This window comes from Coregonus clupeaformis, chromosome 13 (genome assembly GCF_020615455.1).
Source record: "Coregonus clupeaformis isolate EN_2021a chromosome 13, ASM2061545v1, whole genome shotgun sequence".
NCBI lineage: Eukaryota > Metazoa > Chordata > Actinopteri > Salmoniformes > Salmonidae > Coregonus > Coregonus clupeaformis.
The window spans coordinates 2,090,098-2,115,204 of NC_059204.1; the positions used below are offsets into that span (position 1 = coordinate 2,090,098).

Consider the following 25,107-nt stretch of genomic DNA (forward strand, 5'->3'; position numbering starts at 1 on the left):
ATTTGAGAGAAGCTTTTTGTGCATATGGAACATTTATAGGATCTTTTATTTCAGCTCATGAAACCAATGCCTTACATGTTGCGTTAATATTTTTGTTCAGTGTAGAGTGTTATGTTACATTTGGTATGGTTACATAAGACAGAAGGTTACTTAAGGCAAAAACGAAAGGAGGGGTCGTTGGTAGTGGTGGATGTATAACGCAAACATCTAGCAATCCAACAGACAACTTTTTGCATTTTAGCTAATTAGCAACTACTTACTACTTTTTAGCTACTTTGCATGTTAGCTAACCCTTCCCCTTCCCCTAACCCAACTCCTAACCTTAACCCCTAATTCCTAGCCTAGCTAGCGTTAGCCACCTGCCCACCCCTAGCTAACATTAGCAACAACAAATTGGAATTCTTAACATAGCATACATTTAGCAAATTCGTAACATACTGTACGTTTTGCAAATTCGTAACATATCATGTGAAAGGGATGATGGACGTCCACAAATTAATACCATACTAAATGGTGTATCAGATTTCCGTACAGAATAATACAAATTTCTCTGAGACCACGTTGCAACCAGAGGTGAGACGATGTTGCTCACCTGGAATTTCGGATTTAAGCAATTGCCTACCATTCCTTATGGATCAACAACGAATGTATAGGCTACATGTTTTCGATACTTATTCACAAATTGATTTGGGAAAAAAGACAGGCTACACATGCACACTGTCCATCTCATTGAATAAACTATGCATTGCGCGCGTCAGACTGAGGTCTGATGAGGGTACCACGTGATTGAAATGTAGTTCATGCTGCTTTCAGCTGTGCTTGTGAAATCCTTTGAGCGAGGGAGAAGGATCTCTGTAGCAACTGCCTTTGAGAAAGTCGCTTTTTTTGCTGTTAAAACCAGCTTTGCCGGACACAACGCATACGAGGAGTATGTATTAGCAATTGTCCTTTCTTTCCTTAACCAGACGAGCGGCAAAGAATGCGTAAATGGTCAACGCAGAGCAGGATAGTGCGAAACAATGAAGTCGAAATGCCCGTGAGTTTTTAACCACAGTTAGGGGATGGACTTGGACTACTGCCGCGGATTCAGTAACTATGGTCAACATTCTTGTGTTTGAGGACGTGTAGAAGGAATATTTAGGTAGCCTAACATCGAAACGTGGTATGTGGACTGCCGTTTAAAATCTGGGAACTAGATGAACTATCAAATCACTGCATTAAACAAATTCAGTGACTTGGGTTGGGAAACGCTGTTGTAGTTTTGGAAACGCGGAATCTCACAGCCTATCCAAGATTATTAGTCGAGTGTTTCTTTAGTATAGGCTACATTAGTCTGTTAATCCTGCAATTGCAATTTTTGCTTACTGAAGGTTCGTCTCGCCTGTGTACTGGATAACTTTTAATTAAGGCAGGAGGCAGCCGACAAAAGGCACCCGTCGTTGAACCCGAGCTGGTATTGCTTACGGCACAGTAAAGACCGACGGACGGACTCTCCATTCATCGCGTCTGTTGGCTACATTGTTGCATCCGGGTTTGGTGAAATTTTCTAATTGGTGTCGTGGAAATCTACACCCGCTGTCCAGTTTTAAGTTTCAGGACCGTTTGAAAAACACAACGTTTATCAATCTGTAGGCTAAGTGAATCGGTGTTGTATAAACTGCAGTGCTTGAGATACCAGCATAAAAACTCTCGGCCTACTGAGCGCAGTGGAATTCAACATGAAATAGTTTATTTTATTGCCACGTATTTGTGAACAATTGCGCATTTGTTGAATTTATTAACCAGTTGACTTTGCTTCATATTTGGAACATACATGGTGGAATACTTAATTGAGGGCGCAATTGAGCCACTTGATCCGGATACCTGTAACTTTCTTCTGCGGTTTGGAGGTACTTTATAAAGAGAAGACACATCTTCGTCATGCATAGCATTTTGTCATAAAGCCAGTCAGACGATTGTCAGATTTCACATAGTAGACAGATTCAGTAAGGCTACAGCACCACATATTGTAAACAATTTCTGGCACACAATTCAACTTCAGACTATCGAAGAACCTGCCATAGGCAAACACCGGTCGGAAGCTATATTTGAAGACGCCTGTATTCACGATTGCTTACTGGATTTACCGAGATGTCTACGATGTCAATTTTACCATCTTGCAAAGGAACTCTGCTGCTCTGTGTGGTGCTAATTTCAAATGGTAAGTGCCTAACCGAGCGACATGCAATAGCCTAGGCTATTCGCCAGAATGATGATACGCCTATGTTTGATTATGACTGGTGTATGTTGTAGGCTATGTCAAGTGAGATGCGATTCCGAGAATGCAGCAAATACAGCAGAACACACAATATAGGAGCCAATTGATGCAGTGAGGAAAAGCATGCCAATTTAACTCGTCTTGACACGCACAGGACCGAAGCTTTTATCCCACTATGTTAATTGTCTGTTTTTGTCTGTTATCTTATGGTTAAATTATTCATGCATGTGAGGTATACAACCAGTTGTATGCTTTAATTTGCAATGAATGGACCTGGGCCAGTGCAGTTTTGAGGGTCTGAGGGTCCACAAACAACATCTCTCCACAAGGTGGGGAGCAGGGCTGTGTGTAGCTTGCCACACTTAGCTTAATGAATACAGATTTCTTTAACCATAATAATAGGAATATGATAGACAATTTGCTTCTCTACCTCTATTTATTGTGTATTTTGAGGTAATCTCGTCCACCAACTGGCTCTCTGTCGAACGTCTGGTTTAAAAAATAAATAATAATGTTTTGTCATACCAGATGGGTGCAGTGAAATGTTGTTTTACAGGGTCAGCCATAGTAGTATGGCGCCCCTGGAGCAAATTAGGGTTAAGTGCCCTGCTCAAGGGCAGATCGACAGATTTTCACAGTCTGCTCTGGTATTTGAACCAGCAACATTTCGGGTACTGGCCCAACACTCTAAGTGCTGAAGGCTATGGCATGAGCGGACGAAACAACCACTACTTTTTAATTGGCTGTAGCTCAACCCTTAGAACCTCCCCTACACTGGACTTCAAAGCGTGAGCAATGCAAGTCATTTAATGCTAGAGCCGCTGGGCCTCAACAGTCCCCCCTTCAAGCTAATGAGCAGTATTTCTGACTGCAACATTCTAACAGTATAATGAATATATTTAATATATGCTATTGCAAAAATAATCATTTGTGTGTATGAAGGCCTTGGGTAACATTAGAATACCATTTTTATTTCAAATAACACAATAGCATTTTCTTTAGTTTGTTACTGTAGGCTATATGTAAAAACTAAAAATCACAAATGCCAAAATCCAAGTGTTCAATCAAATTTATTTGTGGAGTGCCATTGTTATAACTATGAAACAGAAAGCATATGTGTTGGAACACGGTAACAGCTTATTTTTTACAACTATAAAAAAAATACCCCAACCACCAAGATGCAAGGTCAAAATACATGTGGTCAAATGATGAAAACATCAGTAGCCTAAACATCATTATAAGTGCCAATTGGCCTTGATAAATAGTGAAACTCAGCAAAAAAGCAATAATGGCATTATGACTATGAGTGTCGATATGACAGCAGTAAAAAATTGTCACTTGTTGTGTGCATCTTCACGCAATAGCATCATTTTGATTTCATTTAGCTGTTATCCCTTGTCCTAACAGTTGACACAATTTTGGTAACTTTCACTTGCTTGACACATGTTGACATTCCTTTGTTTCGTTGTGGTGCGAAATAGTCTGTTCTCTTTGTGTCCCCATTGTCTGGTTGTTCTTCAGCACCATTGGACAACTGCTGTGCAGGTGCCTTATTTTGCGCAGCGGGAGGGAGCTCCCGTCTCACTTTGTTCATGGTGCCCACCAGACTTGTTTTCTTTGCAAGTAACTTGTTCGACAGTGAAGTGAAATTTTCCATGGTGACATTTCTCCCCTTGCCAACATAAGGTTCCACAAGCCTCATCACCACATCCTCGAGCACCTGCTGCCCGATGTGGATATTTTCCCAGATATTGATAGCCATTCAGCATGTACAATTACGCATGCTCTCACTGTAGACTGAGAAGACTGCTTTGATTCGGTGGACTGATATAGGGTACATATCATTTTAAGATTATAATTAGAATGGATCAATATAATAGAATGGCTCGCCATGTGCTCCCATATGTAACTCTGTGTTGTTTTTATCGCACTGCTTTGCTTTATCTTGGCCAGGTCGCAGTTGTAAATGAGAACTTGTTCTTAACTGGCTTACCTGGTTAAATAAAGGTGATTTGTGATTCCATAATCAATCGCTTCCCCTGGCTCATCAACTCACCCATTCTTCCCCTTTCTCCCATCATACTTTACTTAATTTATTTCATCTGTTATATGTGTGAAATTAGTTTCAGTATAGTGTCGGTTCAGTTTCGAGGCAATAATCGGGTTGATTATCAGCTGGGCACTGCACTTTCAACTGTAGGAAGAAGCAGCGGAGCAGGCCCTACTGTTGGGAGGTGGGGCAACGGGGGAAAACCATAAAGATAAAATGACATGCCCTCCTGAAACTGGTTATAACTCCAGTTCTGTTTGTGAAATTACGATTCTAGCACCAACAGTGTGTTATAGACTTATTTTGGAAACGTCAAGGACGGAGGGGGCATGACTTAAAAAATGGCGGAGTAAAAAATAATAATCATGAGCAGTCAAAATTACTGCTTTAGCAGTTATAGTGTTAAGGAAATGAGTTTGGAAAATCTCAAAGTACACATCTTAGAAATACTGTAGTTTTCACATGCCCGAACTCGATTGAGCTTCCCTAAAATAATATGGTGGTAGAACATTAAACAAACAATTTTTCAAAGTCCCATCTAATACAGCTGTAGCAGGCTCGCTCCCTCTCCAGCCTCCATTTTAAGACACCGCCCTTTCAAGTCCAATTGAGCCTGGGAACCAGGTAATAATAAATAAATAAATTAATTAATTTAAAAAAAATAGTTTAGGATGGGTGGAAGGCAACACAATTGAGTATTTCTGTAAGAACACAAGGAGCGAGGGAAGCCATTTGACCCTTTTATTGAATGAGGTTTTGACCTTGGTCTTTGCAGGCTTCAAATTATGTCACAGTAGACGGGTGATGTAAGGTGGTTTAACTAGGATCAGAGAAACACATTGTCAGTATGAGGCAGTTACATGGACAACAAAGGAAATGCACTAGATCAAACAGGTTTAATGCCCTATTACCACTACAGGAGAAGGAGAATCTGAGGAGCATTGTGGCTAAAGAGATTTCTACTTTTCAATACACATTACATCCTTCCAGTGGCGATTTTAGCATGTAAATCTTGGTGGGGCAAACTCAACTTTTTTGTTGTTGTTCATGCATGCCAGCAAAGCCACTACACAACACTAAATGAATTTCACTATAACGGTGACAAACGGTACCGACAAACTGTTAGGCCTACATAAAGCTGTCCCAACAGCATTGCCCCAACAGCAGTCCCAACACCTTACCACTGCTACACATGGCTGTCAGCGGAGACTTGTCTGGCAGCGAAACAGTTAATTCAGCCTCATTTACTGCCTTTAAAAAAAAGAAAGCTGATATGGCTGACTTGCTTAAACAAATGTGGTTTCTACTGACAATTGAGATGTACAAACTATGGCATAAGGGGACGATGAGCGGATAAGAGGCAATCCGTAATTTCGAATAAGACCTTAATGAGCGAGCTAGTACGGACGTAGTCAATAAAACTATTTCTTCAGCACTTTTGAAATGTACAGCGACAGAATTCAGAACATGGGCCGTTCTTACAATATTCTCCCTGTATACCAAGTCAGAACCATAAGATAAATAAAGGGGGCATATAAGCAGACAATGAAAGCTCTTACAATATTCAATGATATTTCTCTAAAACAGGCTATAGGCTAAATGTGCACCACCAAGTCTGAACAGTAGGCTAAGTTATGAGGTGAAAATGGAGCACATTAGGGTGAGGCACATGGGCTACTAACCGCTTACTACACAACATACACTAAGTATTACTTTCTTAGCTACAGTATACATATCTTCCTGGCATATTATGCAGCAGCATACAATACATTTTTGGACTCACCTTGTTGTGCAGTGCTCACTTGAACAGGAAGGTGGCGCTGCGGTCCTTGTGGGTTGTAGAAAGAGGCCCGAAATCCTGACTTGGAATTCAGAGTTGGATGACCGTTAAATTATTTTCCGTATTTTCCCGGTCAAGAGCTAGTTCCCAGTTGTCTTGAACTCACTGACGTCTGAGATTTCCCAGATCTGAGTTTCCAGTGGTTTTGAACGCAACAGAAGTCATGCTGGATTGACCGCATGGCCAATGTATTCAAACTTTTCTGGCCCATGGCATTACCCCCTTTTTCGTGATATCCAATTGGTAGTTACGATCTTGTCTCACATCTGCAATTCCCCTACGGACTCGGCGAAGGTTGAGAGCCAAGCGCACTACTTCTTGACACAGTGCTCGCTTAACCCGGAAGCCAGCCGCACCAATTTGTCGGAGGAAACACTGTTGAACTGACGACCGAAGTTGACCGACCGGCCTGCCACAAGGAGTCGCTAGAGCACGATGAGACAAGGACATCCTGGCCGGCCAAACCCTCCCCTAACCCGGACGATGCTGGGCCAATTGTGCGCCGTCCCATGACACAGCCTGGGATCAAACCCGGGGCTGCAGTGGCGCCTTAGCACTCAGGTGCTTGAATTTTCGAGCTCTCCCCATAGATTTTGCGGTGACGTAGTGTCCCCATGAGTGACAGAACACTGAGCCAATCACGGCGCAACTAGAGAACATCACCAACCCCTACGCTTCGTATTTTCCGCTGGCTGCCCCACCACCACAGAAAGCACTGAGCTAGGCTGAAACACCTGCATTTTGGAGCTGCCTTCAGAAAGCAAAAAATATACTGTTTGTATGCAGCTTTATTAACTCATTGTGATACATATTAATGCCAAAATAACATGCAAAACAGAAATAGTGGCCCTGCCCTGAATGACACATTGCCACTGCATCCTTGCCTTAACTTAAGTTGTGGCTGGCAATGCAACATTCTTGGTCAAATTTACAGGAAATATCACAGTAGCCAATAATCAGTAAGCAGCACAGTTCCCGCCAATATCCAGCAACTTCGCACAGCCATGGAAGAGGAGTGGGACAACATTCCACAGGCCACAATCAACAGCCTGATCAACTGTATGCGAAGGAGATGTGTAACGCTGAATAAGGCAAATAGTGGTCACACCAGATACTGACTGGTTTTCTGATCCACACCCCTACTTTTTTTTAAAGGTATCGGTGACCAACAGATGCATGTCTGTATTCCCAATCATGAAATCCATAGATTAGGGCTTAATTTATTTATTTCAATTGACTTATTTCCTTATGAACTTTAACTCAGTAAAAAAATATGTTGCGTTTATTTTTGTTCAATATTTTTTGTAATAGGCTGACACATTACCTTTTAGCTACAGAATATCTCACCACTGTGTGTTTCCATCTCCTCCCCTTTCTCCTTCATTCCTTTCTCCAGCGCGCAGAGAGAGGGACTGTCAACAGTTTAATGAAATATGTTTCGCTGTGAAAACATGTTACTATCGATGTTCCTGAGCAGATTTCACTTGGATCCCAAATTAAGCACTCGGTAGCTGCAGGAACAGGGTTGGGGAGCCTATGGAATACAGAGTTTGGATGGAATATCACCTGTCGCACGGCGAAATAACCAGAGTAGCGTACCTGACATGAGTTAAAGGAACCGGCGGGGAAGTGGCCTCCATTCGCTATTCGAGTGCCTACGGATGCCATGTCTTTTTCTCTTGCCACTGTTCCTTCCCATTTGATAATGGGCCACTCTAAATCTAAACTAATTGTACATATTAGTAAAGACAATATTTTAATTGAGAGTAGTCCGATGGGTGAAAATATGATCACTTGATAAGAGAACAGCGTGTGCAACGTGAGTCAAGGAACAGAGCTTTTTTTGCGACTTTATTAAATCATCATCAATAGCCTGTAGTCGCATCATGCAGCCCATATCTTTTGATTTCAAAGGCATTCTATGGTTTGTATCATTCACAACTAAAGTTGCCAAATGACTCTAAATCTAACGCTCAACATAGTCACTTCATATGCGCACTCTCACTCTGGAATGGGAAAAATATCCTTTCTATTTTATTCAGCTTTCAATTATATTCTTCTTACTATAAAATCATATAATATAAAATGTCACGGGACTTATAAGCCTATCTTGTCTGCTAAATGCCAATGGCAATGGCATGGAGCATAGCCAGATAAAATACAGTAGGCCAACTCTTATTCTGTTCTTCTGAAATACATTTTCTTAATGTTTCTTTAGACCTGCCTAAAATAAATAATGGATTTATTGTGATGGTGTGTATTCAATTGATTTATCAGACTTTGTTAAAATATACACTGAACCAAAAATATAAAGGCAACATGCAACAATTTCTATGATTTTACTGAGTTACAATTCATAGAAGGAAAACAGTCAATTGAAATAAATTAATTAGGCCCTTATCTATGGATTCCACTTGACTGGGAATACAGATATGCATCTGTTGGTCACAACTTTTTAAAAAGGTAGGGGCGTGGGAAAAAACCTGTCAGTATCTGGTGTGCAGCGTGACATCTCCTTCGCATAGAGTTAATCAGGCTGTTGATTGTGGCCTGTAGAATGTTGGCGTACACGTCGATCTAGAGCATCCCAAATATGCTCAAGGGGAGACATGTCTGAGTATTCAGGCAATGGAAGAACTGGGACATTTTCAGGTTCCAGGAACTGTGTACAGATCCTTGCGACATTGGGCTGTGCATTAAAATGCTGAAACATGAGGTGATGGTGGCGGATGAATGGCACGACAATGGACCTCAGGATCTCATCACGGTATCTCTGTGCATTCAAATTGCCGTCGATCGTTGTCCCCGTAGCTTATGCCTGCCCATACCATAACCCCACCGCAACCATAGGGCACCCTGTTCACACCGTTGACATCAGTAAACCGCTCGCCCACACAACGCCATACACGTGGTCTGCGGTTGTGAGGCCAGTTGGACTTACTGCCAAATTCTCTAAAACGACGTTGGAAGCGGCTTATGGTAGAGAAATTAACATTCAATTCTCTGGCAACAGCGCTGGTGGACATTCCTGCAGTCAGCATGCAAATTGCAAGCTCCCTCAACTTGAGACATCTCTGGCATTGTATTGTGTGACAAAACTACACATTTTAGAGTGGCCTTTTATTGTCCCCAACACAAGGTGCACCTGATATTCCAAAAGCTGAAGCAGCTTGTATGTGTGGTGGCCCGGAGGTGCTAAACGTGTTTATTTTAATTAACGGTCAATTACCGTGAGACCGGCAGTCTTTTGCATGACAATAACTGGCTGACAAAACTTCATGACCGCCACAGTCCTAGTCGAGACGTGACAAGTTTGCAAGTTTACACTACATGACCAATAGATCTTAAGCTGGTGTACAGCTGCTCTGCCATGGAAACGCATTTCATGAAGCTCCCGACGAACAGTTCTTGTGCTGACGTTGCTTCCAGAGGCAGTTTGGAATTCGGTAGTGAGTGTTGCAACCGAGGACAGACGATTTTTACGCGCGTTACCACTAGGCGGTCCTGTTCTATGAACTTGTGTGGCCTACCACTTCGCGGTTGAGCCGTTGTTGCTCCTAGATGTTTCCACTTCACAATAACAGAATTTACAGTTGACCGGGGCAGCTCTAGCAGGGCAGAAATTTGACGAACTGACTTGTTGGGAAGGTGTCATCCTATGACGGTGCCACGTTAAGTCACTGAGCTCTTCTGTAAGGCCATTGTAATGCCAATGTTTTCTATGGAGATTGCATGACTGTGTGCTCGACTTTATCCACCGGTCAGCAACGGGTGTGGCTGAAATGGCAGAATCCACTAATTTGAAGGGATGTCCACATACTTTTGTATATATTGTGTATGTGTAGCAGAGGGTATTTTTGAGAACTCTTAAGTGTGAAGACCCTCTAAGTGGTACGGTGCTACTCAATTGGCAAACAAGGGAAGTGCACTTACAGTATATGCACAACAATCCATCAAACTGCGAACAATTATAAATCAACATAATAAAATGAAAGATACGTTGGCGGCCACACACCACACTCATTCCATACTCAGTCAATAATTAATCTCTTGTTCCATTCTGGTATGGTTGAAAGACGGCTAATTGTTGCAGGTGGTGGCATTTTAAAAGGGGTAGCCCTGCCTTTTTCAAGGTGGGGGATATTGGTACTGATAAGGGGGAGTGAGGTGTGTTGCTGCTAATGAAGAGAGGGCTGATGCATACGGGGGAGGGTTTTGAACACTTACTATCCATCGAAAGTTGGTTTGGCTAGGTTTCATATGGAAGAATGAAACATCCAACCACAATGGTACATTACCTTTTGATTTCACTGTTTTAATATAGTTTATTATTTATACACACACACACACACACACTACCGTTCAAAAGTTTGGGGTCACTTAGACATTTTCTTGTTTTAGAAAGAAAAGCAATTATTTTGTCCATTTTAAAATAACATCAAATTGATCAGAAATACAGTGTAGACATTTGTTAATGTTGTAAATGGCCATTGTAGCTGGAAACGGCTGATTTTTATTGGAATATCTACATAAGCGTACAGAGGCCCATTATCAGCAACCATCAGTCCTGGGTTCCAATGGCACATTGTGTTTGAAAATCCAAGTTTATCATTTTTAAAAGGGCAGTCTGAGATATGGCTTTTTCTTTGCAACTCTGCCTAGAAGGTCAGCATCCCGGAGTCGCCTCTTCACTGTTGACGTTGAGACTGGTGTTTTGCGGGTACAACATTAACAATGTCTACACTGTATTTCTGATCAATTTGATGTTCTTTTAATGGACAAAATAATTGCTTTTCTTTCGAAAACAAGGACATTTCTAAGTGACCCCTAACCTTTGAACGGTAGTGTATATTTTTTTGCTATGGTTGTATTTGCTTAATGAATACGACCCTCTGTGTTTATGAAAAACCACATATTGACATTGAGGTCTATTGAATCAATAATGGCCCTGACGGTCATGCACACAGTTGCGTTGCACCATTGAGGTACAGACACACTGAATATCCAAATCCAATTCATCTACCGTGGAGCTCATTTAGATCAACAGTAACAGACCACACTGATTCTGCTGTCTCAGGTTATGCTAATGCTCATATGGGTATGAAGCCTGTCAAATAAGGGCTTACCTTCTGATTTGGATATTTCCTTTGAGTTGAGGCATAGACCTAAATGAGATGCTGACCAAATATATATATTTTTTTATGGTACCATAAGTCATCTCTGTTATTTTTGTCCCCTATTCTTTATCACAAAGTTGCTGACCATTTCATTTTTCAAGGTGCTTATAATAATATGCTATTTAGCAGACGCTTTTATCCAAAGCGACTTAGTCATGTGTGCATACATTTTTACGTATGGGTGGTCCCGGGGATCGAACCCACTACCCTGGCGTTACAAGCGCCATGCTCTACCAATTGTTTGCAATTAAAACAGTCCTATAGTGTGATTTCCCCAATGACATTCCATAGTTTCTAAAATCCCTCTGCTTTGGATGGTGATGAAAATTAGTAATTGTAATGAACCCTCTTCCCAAGAGACTTGAAGAAACCACCTATTTTTTTGACATCGGAGGGAGATACAGGCCTCTGAAACAAGGCTACTAACCCGAGCCCTTTAAATATATCAGGGGTCATATGTATCAGGTGCCTCTGAGTAGAAATTATAGGATTAGCTCCCCCTGTCCATCTAATTGTATTCACTGTGATCTAAAAGGCTAAACTAAATCGGTACTCCTATTGAGACTCTTGCAACATGACCCTGGTCTAACATTCAGGTTAAAGGGGAACTCAACTAAAAGCCTTTTTTTTTTTTTTTCATTGGTCCACTGTTGACACAGTCCCAAAATGCATTTTGCATCATCATGATGATGTGGTGGGTGGCACTTTGATTCTTGAAAGTCCAGTATCTAAAACGTGACTGCTGAAATGACAAACATTTTGGGTATTACCCGTGCTCTAAAAGGCTAAACTAAAAATCAGCACTCCTATTGAGACTCTTGCAACATGGGAACTCTACCCCTTTAACCTGAATGTTAGACCACAGCCATGTTGCAAGAGTCTCAACAGGAGTGCTGATTTTTAGTTTAGCCTTTTAGAGCACGGGTAATACAGAGGTAATACAGGTTTCTGTGCCTTAGTTATTTTAGGAGCTCTGAATTACCCTAGTCCCTCATTTTCTGCACAAACAGAAACACACTGACTTTTAAATATCATATACATTGCCTTCAAAGTATTCACACCCCTTGACTTTTTCCACATTTTGTTGTTACAAAGTGGGATTAAAATGGATTTGTCCTCTTTTTTGTCAACTATCTACACAAAATACTCAGTGGAAGAAAAATTCTAACTTAATTTTTTGTAAAAATTAAAAACACTTTTGATTAGATAAGTAGTCAACACCCTGAGTCAATACATGTTAGAATCTGCTTTGGCAGCAATTACAGCTGTGGGTCTTTCTGGGTAAGTCTCTAAGAGCTCTCTACACCTGGATTGTACAGGTTCTAAGGCTGCATGATGCGACTCTAATGATGATTTGAAAAAAGTTGCATGAAAGGCATGAGCTCTGCTTTGTTTTTTGTGCAGGCTGTACACACTTCATCAGTCTCTCATTCACAATTTGACAAGCACTTGATAATGCCTCGAATTTTCCGGCTGCATCCCATTTGTGTGGCCATAATCCCCCTAAAAAAATCCATGCCTTTTGTGGCCAGTGGCCGTTAAGCCCTTGGGCTGAATATAATAATTATAAAAAAGCATGCAATTTTTGCTTTAAGCTGGGCATCATTCACAAGTGATAATATAATTCACAAGTGATGGGCTGATATTGTCACCCATCACACTATTCTTGATTTAATCTGGTCTTTACATACAGTGGGGAAAAAAAGTATTTAGTCAGCCACCAATTGTGCAAGTTCTCCCACTTAAAAAGATGAGAGGCCTGTAATTTTCATCATAGGTACACGTCAACTATGACAGACAAAATGAGATTTTTTTCCGGAATATCACATTGTAGGATTTTTAATGAATTTATTTGCAAATTATGGTGGAAAATAAGTATTTGGTCAATAACAAAAGTTTCTCAATACTTATATACCCTTTGTTGGCAATGACACAGGTCAAACGTTTTCTGTAAGTCTTCACAAGGTTTTCACACACTGTTGCTGGTGTTTTGGCCCATTCCTCCATGCAGATCTCCTCTAGAGCAGTGATGTTTTGGGGCTGTCGCTGGGCAACACGGACTTTCAACTCCCTCCAAAGATTTTCTATGGGGTTGAGATCTGGAGACTGGCTAGGCCACTCCAGGACCTTGAAATGCTTCTTACGAAGCCACTCCTTCGTTGCCCGGGCGGTGTGTTTGGGATCATTGTCATGCTGAAAGACCCAGCCACGTTTCATCTTCAATGCCCTTGCTGATGGAAGGAGGTTTTCACTCAAAATCTCACGATACATGGCCCCATTCATTCTTTCCTTTACACGGATCAGTCGTCCTGGTCCCTTTGCAGAAAAAACAGCCCCAAAGCATGATGTTTCCACCCCCATGCTTCACAGTAGGTATGGTGTTCTTTGGATGCAACTCAGCATTCTTTGTCCTCCAAACACGACGAGTTGAGTTTTTACCAAAAAGTTCTATTTTGGTTTCATCTGACCATATGACATTCTCCCAATCCTCTTCTGGATCATCCAAATGCATTCTAGCAAACTTCAGACTGGCCTGGACATGTACTGGCTTAAGCAGGGTGACACGTCTGGCACTGCAGGATTTGAGTCCCTGGCGGCGTAGTGTGTTACTGATGGTAGGCTTTGTTACTTTGGTCCCAGCTCTCTGCAGGTCATTCACTAGGTCCCCCCGTGTGGTTCTGGGATTTTTGCTCACCGTTCTTGTGATCATTTTGACCCCACGGGGTGAGATCTTGCGTGGAGCCCCAGATCGAGGGAGATTATCAGTGGTCTTGTATGTCTTCCATTTCCTAATAATTGCTCCTACAGTTGATTTCTTCAAACCAAGCTGCTTACCTATTGCAGATTCAGTCTTCCCAGCCTGGTGCAGGTCTACAATTTTGTTTCTGGTGTCATTTGACAGCTCTTTGGTCTTGGCCATAGTGGAGTTTGGAGTGTGACTGTTTGAGGTTGTGGACAGGTGTCTTTTATACTGATAACAAGTTCAAACAGGTGCCATTAATACAGGTAACGAGTGGAGGACAGAGGAGCCTCTTAAAGAAGAAGTTACAGGTCTGTGAGAGCCAGAAATCTTGCTTGTTTGTAGGTGACCAAATACTTTTTTCCACCATTAATTTGCAAATAAATTCATAAAAAAATCCTACAATGTGATTTCCTGGAAATTTTTTTCTCAATTTGTCTGTCATAGTTGATGTGTACCTATGATGAAAATTACAGGCCTGATCTTTTTAAGTGGGAGAACTTGCATAATTGGTTGGTGACTAAATACTTTTTTCCCCCACTGTATATTGTTTAGTATATATGTGAAATTTGTTTTGATTTAGAATGGACCATTATCATGCACCTTTCTCAATGGGCAGCGGTGAAAAAAATATGTCATCTATGCACTTAAATAGCGAATGGAGGACGCTTTTCCCGTGCTTCATTTTCATGCCAGCCAGGTAGGCTATACTCCTGTTTTAAAGAGAAGCAATGTGCTTATTATTAGGAAGGTTGAGAAATAAATATAGTAGGCCTAGCCTATAGAAAGCTGATGGGATTCTCTTTTTAATGGAGACTGTCATGACTTAACCTTATGGGTTGAGGATCAAAGATTCCTGCTAGGCAAAGGTTTGAACACCCCCTTTCCTGAGGGCCAGTATTATGACCGGTCGTAAGTTCCTTGCACAGACTTTCTCTTCCTTGCCATGAAGTATTGGGAGAAAGGACCCCTTTGTTAACAAAGGAAGTCTTCCCGCCAAAACGCCAACATCCAAAAGTGCATAATGAAATAACATTCCTACTTAAAAGTATGTGGGAAATGGTTGGTGGGGACTTATTGAACAATCATGTCAAATTCGTTACTATGTTGTGATGTCATTAAAGACGGTGGAACAACATAACTGTATCTCTGGGGGGGTACACTTCCCAGTTAGGAGGTTTGCATGTATTTGTTGTATAAAACGAATGATTAAGTATAATAATACTTTTGTGAAGATGACAATGTGATTTTAGCATTCTAGATGAGATGATTGTTTTCCATATTGATTTGTTCTCAGTCAGTGGCCACGCCCAGATGAGCACAAACACGATGGAACGCCCCTTTTACCCCATGTGCATAAAAAAGCCTTGTGACGAAATTCACCTCAGACCAGCAGACGTGAAGAGTGAGCTATACGTTGCAAATGGTTGAATTTCTACCAGACCAGTAAGCCCCACGGCTTAAAATGGTTGACACTCTACAAGACCAAGAAGCGTGAAGCTGAAGCTACACGTTACAAAATGGTTAGACTAGAAAGACCAGAAACGTGAGGCGTTAGTCCACACGTTTGAAATTGTGTAACTCTCAACCTCTACACGAGGTGAAGAAGAAGACAATGCACTAGACCTTATTATTTCAGTCTGCAGCTGGCATGTATAGTTGTCTAGAGAACTTTCACTAAAGTCACAAAGTGGGAAGGACAATCCCTCTGACAACCGCTGGTACATCTGAAGTATCCATTCTAACCACCACTACGACCAGAAACTACCAAGGACATTGAGATCTTTGGTGGGCAAACCAGAGTCCTACATCAACTCAACTATCGAGGACAGCAACACGTAAGTACATGTTGCATTTCTAATCCGAATGAGCGTTATTAGGGTGCATAAGTATTATGATTACTGTGAGCATAGTCTCCAAAGTAACCACGATAGTTTGAATCTCTCTCTCCCTTCCATTCTGACCCTCCTTCTACATTTACATTTACATTTTAGTCATTTAGCAGACGCTCTTATCCAGAGTGACTTACAGGAGCAATTAGGGTTAAGTGCCTTGCTCAAGGGCACATTTACGTCATTTAGCAGACGCTCTTATCCAGAGCGACTTACAAATTGGTACATTCACCCTATAGCCAGTGGGATAACCACTTTCCAAAATATATATATATTTTTTTTTGGGGGGGGTGTAAAAGGATTACTTTATCCTATCCCAGGTATTCCTTAAAGAGGTGGGGTTTCAAATGTCTCCGGAAGGTGGTGAGTGACTCCGCTGTCCTGGCGTCGTGAGGGAGCTTGTTTCACCATTGGGGTGCCAGAGCAGCGAACAGTTTTGACTGGGCTGAGCGGGAACTATGCTTCCGCAGAGGAAGGGGAGCCAGCAGGCCAGAGGTGGATGAACGCAATGCCCTCGTTTGGGTGTAGGGACTGATCAGAGCCTGAAGGTACCGAGGTGCCGTTCCCCTCACTGCTCCATAGGCAAGCACCATGGTCTTGTAACGGATGCGAGCTTCAACTGGAAGTCAGTGGAGTGTGCGGAGGAGGGGGGTGACGTGAGAGAACTTGGGAAGGTTGAACACCAGACGGGCTGCGGCATTCTGGATGAGTTGTAGGGGTTTAATGGCACAGGCAGGGAGCCCAGCCAACAGCGAGTTGCAGTAATCCAGACGGGAGATGACAAGTGCCTGGATTAGGACCTGTGCCGCTTCCTGTGTAAGGCAGGGTCGTACTCTCCGAATGTTGTAGAGCATGAACCTGCAGGATCGGGTCACCGCCTTGATGTTAGCGGAGAACGACAGGGTGTTGTCCAGGGTCACGCCAAGGCTCTTCGCACTCTGGGAGGAGGACACAACGGAGTTGTCAACCGTGATGGCGAGATCATGGAACGGGCAGTCCTTCCCCGGGAGGAAGAGCAGCTCCGTCTTGCCAGGGTTCAGCTTGAGGTGGTGATCCGTCATCCATACTGATGGAGCAGTCATGCGATTGTTAGTCCAGTCCACTAGGTACCTGTTTTCATTGTATTACATTAATCAATAACCTATGTGTGTTTTGTATTGTGTTATTATTTAGTAAGTTAGTAAATAAATAATTAAGCCAATTAGTGTATTGCTGATTCATCAATAAGGTTAGAGTTCTTGCAGGTTCAAGGATTATGCAACGTTCAGAATGAGACTGATAAGAGGTAATTATTTGATAAGTGACTGTTATCGATATATAACATATCTTCTAAGAGTTTAATTCGGGAGATGGTAACTCGTTAAACAACTTCTTCGTGGTGCCCCAAATTCCTAATGAGTTAATTGTTACGTTATTAATTTAATCGAGTGACAATTAAACATAGTTGGGTAATTCGATAAATAACAGTCATACATTAAAGTAAGTCACGTCATGACATATTGGTGCCCCCTGTGAGGAATCTAAGATAGAATGAGGCCTTACTGTTGAATTCAGTCTATATGAATTGTGCAGTACATTACGTTATACACCCAGGTTACGTTATACACCAGTAGAGCCGTAGCCAGGATTTGTTGTTCTGGTATGTGTGTTTCCATTTGAAGAAGATACTAGAGGTTGCCTCCGGTGTTGTATATCTGACGAAAAGTCAGTGTGTAGAGTGAATTACTGAATTCTACGAGCCAGGACATATTGGGCCGGCCGATTTTAGGTTTTCTCAGATATAGTCCCGTTGGGCCAAACGGGTACTATTTCTGTCTCGCGTCTCCGGAGCAAGTTGACTTGGTCAGTATTAATTTCTAGAGCGAGGTCAAAGGGCCAGCAATGATAGACATTTTGATAGATAATAACTCCGGCTAGCCTATACAGGTATGATTAATCATTAACATTGATTAATCAATTCAATTTGCTTTTGCAAGCTCATTGGAGCCAACCCCACAGTACTGAACCAGTATTGACGGAAGTCCCGCTTTCACGGGAATCCCACGTGGCTTCAGCCTTAGGGATTAGTGGTGAATGTATCCTCACATTTGAACTACTGGTTACATTTATGATATCCAGCAAATCTCAACTGACTGGATATCATTGTCTCATTCAATTTAATAAGTTAAATTGCCGAACATACCTTTTCAGCTTGATCATTTGGATAAGATCCAAATTGATTTGTTTCAACAAAGGAGACAATTTTAACTTTTCCATATTAACCTAGATAAAGCAACGCTTTCAGGTTAATTAAAGTTTAATTCCCAGATAGCATGTACAAGTATGATGAATCATTATCATTGATTAATCAACTCAATTTGCTTAAGTTCATTCACGTCCAACTCCCACATTACTGATGTGGTAGTGATGGTTAATTAACGTCTATAAATAGATTTACATCGTTTTTGCAGCTTCCAATAACTCAAAACCCAAACTTTGAAAAAACAGAGATTTGCATCGGTCCAATACCTCAGTGCACAGCTAAAGCATGAGCAAGAAATGGTTGATATGACGGGACAGGTGGAGAGAACCGGGAAACTAATGACAAAAGCAGATGAGGAAAACATTCTGTTAACCGAGGAACTGCGTTTGAAAACGGATAAATTAAAAGTAATTGCAAAAACTTATGACGACGAACGAGCACACTCTTCAACAAAATCGTCTTCTAAAGGAACAAAATCATGTTCTACAGGAACAACTCGATTTAGCCAAAACTAAATACGACGAAGTCCACGCCAAACTAGATAAATCTGACGAGTTATCTACAAACAGGAGCGTGCAATTTGATAACATACATGCAGTTTTGATGAACGTTACTCAAAGCAATAATGTCCTAGTCCAAATGCTGCACACTAAAGATGATCAGTTAATGAACACAATGACCAAGTTGGATGACAAATCAGCGAAACTCATTGAAGTCACTGACCAAATGAATGATGTGAGAACTCGGGTGATGAAGATGGAAATATTGATTTCTAAGCAAGCGGAGGAAATCTCATCACTGAATCTCTCACTCCGTACTCAAGACATCTACCTGCAAACCATGTCAGGTAAGTATGAGGCCGATTGGAGCAAGTGCGACACTCACGTGTCTGAAATAAGTACTCTAAGCGCCCAAGTGGACTCTGCCATGCAGCAGAATACCACCCTTAGGTACCATCTGAAAGAATTCCAGAACAGTTTCGCGCTACAGCGTGACTACCCAGTCAAGCAACCAAGCTCGCAACCGATCCGGTCGATTGACGTACAACAACAGTTTCTACCGCGAAACCACGATAGCAATACCCTCCACGGTCGAAATAACTGTAAAGTACGTCGCCAGCGAAACGACTACCGCCACAATCGACCGGATCGCTACATTCCTGCACCCAATCCAACCAAAGTGTCCGAGCACAAGGGTGAAAAAGTGTTCAATGACGACAGAAGCATACGCCAATACTCGCCAAAAGCTCTGCTAAGAGAAATAAAGAACCGGAAAGAATTTGATAAACAGGAAAAAGGCAAGTCACTATGACTAGACGTGGAATTGCCGGACAACAGGTCCGCCAGAATTAACACCCTTAGCAAGGACATTAACAATCAAATTACTCCCGCTCTCACTCGAGACCCTATCCAGGGCCCGCTCGATCAAGACACAAGCCTACAAGCTTTGTCTATAGTCTCTGATACAAATGTTGCGAAGAAAAAGGTAAAACACATCGCAAGAGCCAATTCCACTCAACCCGATAAGTCGATCTGTTTTCACCATGAACAGAAATGAGACATCATGTAGTTACGAACGACCACTCCACTTTGTGGGGAATATGACCACAAAACGCGACTCAAACAGCCCATACCTGGAAACAGTCCTGGAGGACTGCTTAACCTGTCATGCGCTAATTGATTCGGGCTCAACAATATCGCTCATCTCTCAAACGTTGTTCAATGATCTCAAAAGGGCTTTGAACCTAGCTAAACGTTTGTTGAAAACGCAACGATGCGATACTTAACTTCGAGGTTTCACCCAGACTACCTCGCCTCTCACAATGCGACTCATGCTGAAACTACACTTCCAAGACGTATCGCTTGTTCACCCTGTGTATGTTACCAGCCTCGAAAGTGAACCCCTTCTACTCGGAGTAGACTTGATGGATCGGTTGATCCCGCTGATGGATTGGAAGACCAACCAAGTGTGGTCACAGGTAACCATGCCGTCTCCACTGACCATACTGTTGTCTCCTACTGCTGACTTCGACAGTCATCCACAAAGAGCATCTATCAAAAGAACCCCTTTCGAAAAAGATGTCTCAACTTCTCTGTGAAGCATCTGACCCAAGGAAATATTACGATATCTCGTCACATTCAATCAGCAAACCTGATTTGATCAGTCCTTTCATGATTTCAAGCCAGCAGTCTCTGTTGAGCAACTTCACTCCTCCTTGGAGTCATGCAATACTGTAGCTGAGATTAACTTATCTTGTCCTACGGACACATCCGCAAGCACTGCAGCCATCTCAGGAATAAAAGCATCGACGTGCAGAGTGTACTGTGCTTCCGATGTTCCATTTTCCGCTTTGAGGGGGACTGAAACCCCTTACAATGAAACTAGCGGTGTCAGTCCCGCAACTGACCCGATGATTCCCACTGGTGAAATACTGTGCCATATCGCAGAAAGATATCCTTGTCTCAGTTCGCAGGTACTGGAACGGTCGCCACACACGGACACTGTGGTGACTGACAGGCCACGACAGCCACTGAGCGTTTTCAAGCACAAACACCAGGAGATTTGGTTGAATGGTTACAGCCAATCTACTAACCACCCGGCTGTTGACAACTCGTACAAAGGGTCCGACGTTTTCGTTTGTGCCTCGGACACCAAAACCCACCGCTGGTGGGGGGGTGCCAAGACACAAAGGGAGGGGGGGGGGGGGATACTAGACCAGACCCATGATGAGCCTCGTCGAGGCCGGTGGTGGGGTCGAGACTACGTGCAACTCTGTACGGGACCGCCAGAGCAGGAAACAAATCTAGTTGTAAACTTCCCCATGAGAACAGAGAGGAGTGGACAACCCCCTTGACGGGGATAACCATCTGAGACATCACTGAGGTGTACAACACTGGTTGTAAAAGAAGTCCACCTCCAAAACAAATGGCAACAGTAATCATTCCTTGCCATGTGTAGTTTCAACTACAATGCAGCTAGTAAAATGCTCTAATCATGTATTCCGGTACGATAACATTTCAGAATAAATCGGTAGGATAGCTGGTCCCCTTGAGTACGAGTACCAATTCCAGCAACAGTCAGTCCAGCCACACTCAGTAAGAGGGTTGGAGACCTAACAAGTCAAATTGTCCTTGATAACAGCGACAGAAGAAGTTAGTCACTCAGATTGCAACACGTGGAAGGGAATCTCCCAAAACACTCTTCTGATGGTTAACACAATGCCACTAATAAACAGAACCCTCCATTCAGGAGGAAAGTTATTAGAAGTCATGAACCATGATCACACCGCGTACGACTGGTTCAGTGCTAATAGAGTACTTCCATCGTGAAGTTAGCTCCTCCGGGGATAACATAGCTATGAAATAGACTCCTTCATACCTATCGCCACTACAATGGTGTAAGACACCGTCACCTGTAGTAAAACCACTACAGTTTCCCCCGACATCAATTCTTACTGACCTCCAGGCATTGACATGAAAATTATCTGATTACGTCAGACTCATTCTGAACAGGTTGCAGCCTACGAGGATACTTGGTTTTCTTTCCCTTGGCATGCGCGCTTGTGTAAGCATAAGCGCACATGTACAACGGAACATTCAATGAGGATTTATGCTAGGATCACTTAAGGGTCCGAGCAAAACACCAGCCTTGGTAAGAAAACCAATTATTAAGTTCTGCTTTTCTGATGTATCAAATACTTATGTCATGCAAATTAATTACTTAAAAATCATACAATGAGATTTTCTGGATTTTTGTTTTAGATTCCGTCTCTCACAGTTGAAGTGTACCTATGATAAAAATTACAGACCTCTACATGCTTTGTAAGTAGGAAAACCTGCAAAATCGGCAGTGGATCAAATACTTGTTCTCCCCACTGTAGTTATCAACTTAGGATAGTGCCTAAGCAACACACCACTAAGTGGGAAAACCCTAGACATGACATTAGAGACAATGCCATGATAGTCATTTAGCCAAGACCGTGGACGTATATAGAATACAGTCCAATTAGATGATTAAGGTGAGGTAACTATATTTTGTATCTCTTTGTTTATACTTTTATTCATTTTGTTTCATTTTCTCTGACACAAAGTGATCGAGCCATAAACAAGTTCCCCATACAACCATCAGTTAGTGCCACAACGCCGCTCATTTGGGAAAGAAATGTAATGATGTATTTCGTGTGTGTGCGTTGTTAACATCTGCCTAAGTTACTGCCCAGATCTACCAGCCTGGACGACGGGTCCGGAACGGAGATGCCCAATCAGGACGCCCGCTGCCCATTATTGTGGTGGACTGCTCCGTTGGAAGAAAGCCTACCAGGGTAAACCACCAGAACATCCCATGGTCGTTTTTATGGTGGGTTGCAACTTACAGAATAATACCAAGATTGAACCACCAGAGGGGGACTGTCATGACTTGCCCTTATGGGTTGAGGATCAAAGATTCCTGCTAGGCAAAGGTTTGAACACCCCCTTTACATTTACATTTACATTTTAGTCATTTAGCAGACGCTCTTATCCAGAGCGACTTACAGTTAGTAATACATTTTTATACTGGCCCCCAGTGGGAATCGAACCCACAACCCTGGCGTTGCAAACACCATGCTCTATCAACTGAGCTACATCCCTGCCGGCCATTCCCTCCCCTACCCTGGACGACGCTGGGCCAATTGTGCGCCGCCCCATGAGTCTCCCGGTCGCGGCCGGCTGCGACAGAGCCTGGATTCGAACCAGGATCTCTAGTGGCACAGTTAGCACTGCGATGCAGTGCCTTAGACCACTGCGCCACTCAGGAGGTAGAAGTTTCCTGGGGGCCAGTATTATGACCGGTCGTAAATTCCTTGCAGAGACTTTCTCTTCCTTGCCATGAAGTATTGGGAGAAAGGACCATTTTGTTAACAAAGGAAGTCTTCCCGCCAAAACTCCAACATCCAAAAGTGGATAATGAAACAACATTCCTACTTAAAAGTATGTGGGAAATGGTTGGTGGGGACTTAAAGAACAATCATGTCAAATTCGTTACTATGTTGTGATGTCATTAAAGACGGTGGAACAACATAACTGTATCTCTGGGGGGGTACACTTCCCAGTTAGGAGGTTTGCATCTATTTGTTGTATAAAACGAATGATTAAGTATAATAATACTTTTGTGAAGATAACAATGTGATTTTAGCATTCTAGACCTTATCTTAGCTCATTGGTCACCATAGCAACACCCACCCGTAGTTTGCGCTCCAGCAGGTATATCTCACTGGTCATCCCCAAAGCCAACACCTCCTTTGGCCGCCATTCCTTCCAGTTCTCTGCTGCCAGTGACTGGAACAAACTGCAAAAATCTCTGAAGCTGGAGACTCTGATCTCCCTCAATAACTTTAAGCATCAGTTGTCAGAGCACCTTACCGATCACTGCACCTGTACACAGCCCATCTGAAATTAGCCCACCCAACTACCTCATCCCCATATTGTTATTTATTTTGCTCATTTGCACCCCAGTATCTCTATTTGCACATCAGCACAACATATATTTACTGTTGTATTTTTGACTTTATGTTTTGTTTTACACCATATGTAACTCTGTGTTGTTTTTATCGCACTGCTTTGCTTTATCTTGGCCAGGTCGCAGTTGTAAATTAGAACTTTTTCTCAACTGGCTTACCTGGTTAAATAAAGGTTGAATAAAAAATTTATACAAACAAAAAAAAAGTGAGATGATTGTTTTCCATATTGATTTGTTCTCAGTCAGTGGCCACGCCCAGATGAGCACAAACACGATGGAACGCCCCTTTTACCCCATGTGCATAAAAAAGCCATGTGACGAAATTCACCTCAGACCAGCAGACGTGAAGCGTGAGCCAAATGTTGCAAAAGGTTGAATTTCTACCAGACCAGTAAGCCCCACGGCTTAAAATAGTTGACACTCTACAAGACCAAGAAGCGTGAAACTTTACATGTTGCGTTTTATTTTTGTTCAGTATAGAATATGATTATTGTGGTGTCTAAGATCAGCCCCGACGAGATGTAACATGTTTAAAATGTGTTTATTGTTCTTCATTTCCATGCTGTATCTCCGTGTAAGAACATACCTGTGAAGCAGGGTGATAGGTAGTAAATGAAACTGATACACAAATAAAATAGATTTTCACACTTGATATTCCAATGCATGCTTATTAAGGTAGGGGTGACTTAAAAAGTACATTAGTATACTACTAGTAGGCATTTGACAAATGTCCTCACAGCTCCAACACCCTTTTCTGTCAAATCAAATCAAATTTTATTTGCCACATGCGCCGAATACAACAGGTGTAGACCTTAAAGTGAAATGCTTACTTACAAGCCCTTAACCAACAATGCAGTTTTAAGAAAAATAAGTGTTAAGTAAAAAATAGATAAGTAAAAAATAATTAAAGAGCAGCAGTAAAATAAAATAACAGTAGGGAGGCTCTATACAGGGGGTACAGAGTCAGTGTCCTGGTGCACATGTTAGTCGAGGTAATTGAGGTAATATGTACATGTGGGTAAAAGTATAGAGTTAAAGTGACTATGCATAAATAATTAACAGAGTAGCAGCAGCGTAAAAAGATGGGGTGGGGGGGGCATTGCAAATAGTCAGGGTAGCCATGATTAGCTGTTCAGGAGTCTTATGGCTTGGGGGTAGAAGCTGTTAAGAAGCCTTTTGGACCTAGACTTGGCACTCCGGTACCGCTTGCCGTGCGGTAGGACAGGATCAGACCTCTCCCGTTCTGTCGGGAACAACTATTTAATTTTGAAGGTATTTATTGAGCCGAAATATGTTGGCACACATCCAAAGAACACTGGTTATGACAAAGATACCAGTGTATTATAAGTCTCCCTAAATCCTCTGTCATTGGTTGATTAGTAATGTGAGGAGGCATTAAGTCTCTCCTGAACA

General features: G+C 42.2%; 1 protein-coding gene across 1 annotated transcript in view; it reads left to right on the forward strand.

Moving 5' to 3' along the window:
- Positions 1-835: 835 nt before the first annotated feature.
- tmem132e (transmembrane protein 132E) overlaps positions 836-25,107 on the forward strand; it is a 399,344-nt gene continuing 375,072 nt past the window's right edge. Inside the window, exon 1 of the mRNA XM_041893726.2 lies at positions 836-2,200. Within this exon, the coding sequence (XP_041749660.2) occupies positions 2,131-2,200 (70 nt within the window). The 5' untranslated portion in view covers positions 836-2,130. The remainder of the gene's footprint in view (positions 2,201-25,107) is intronic.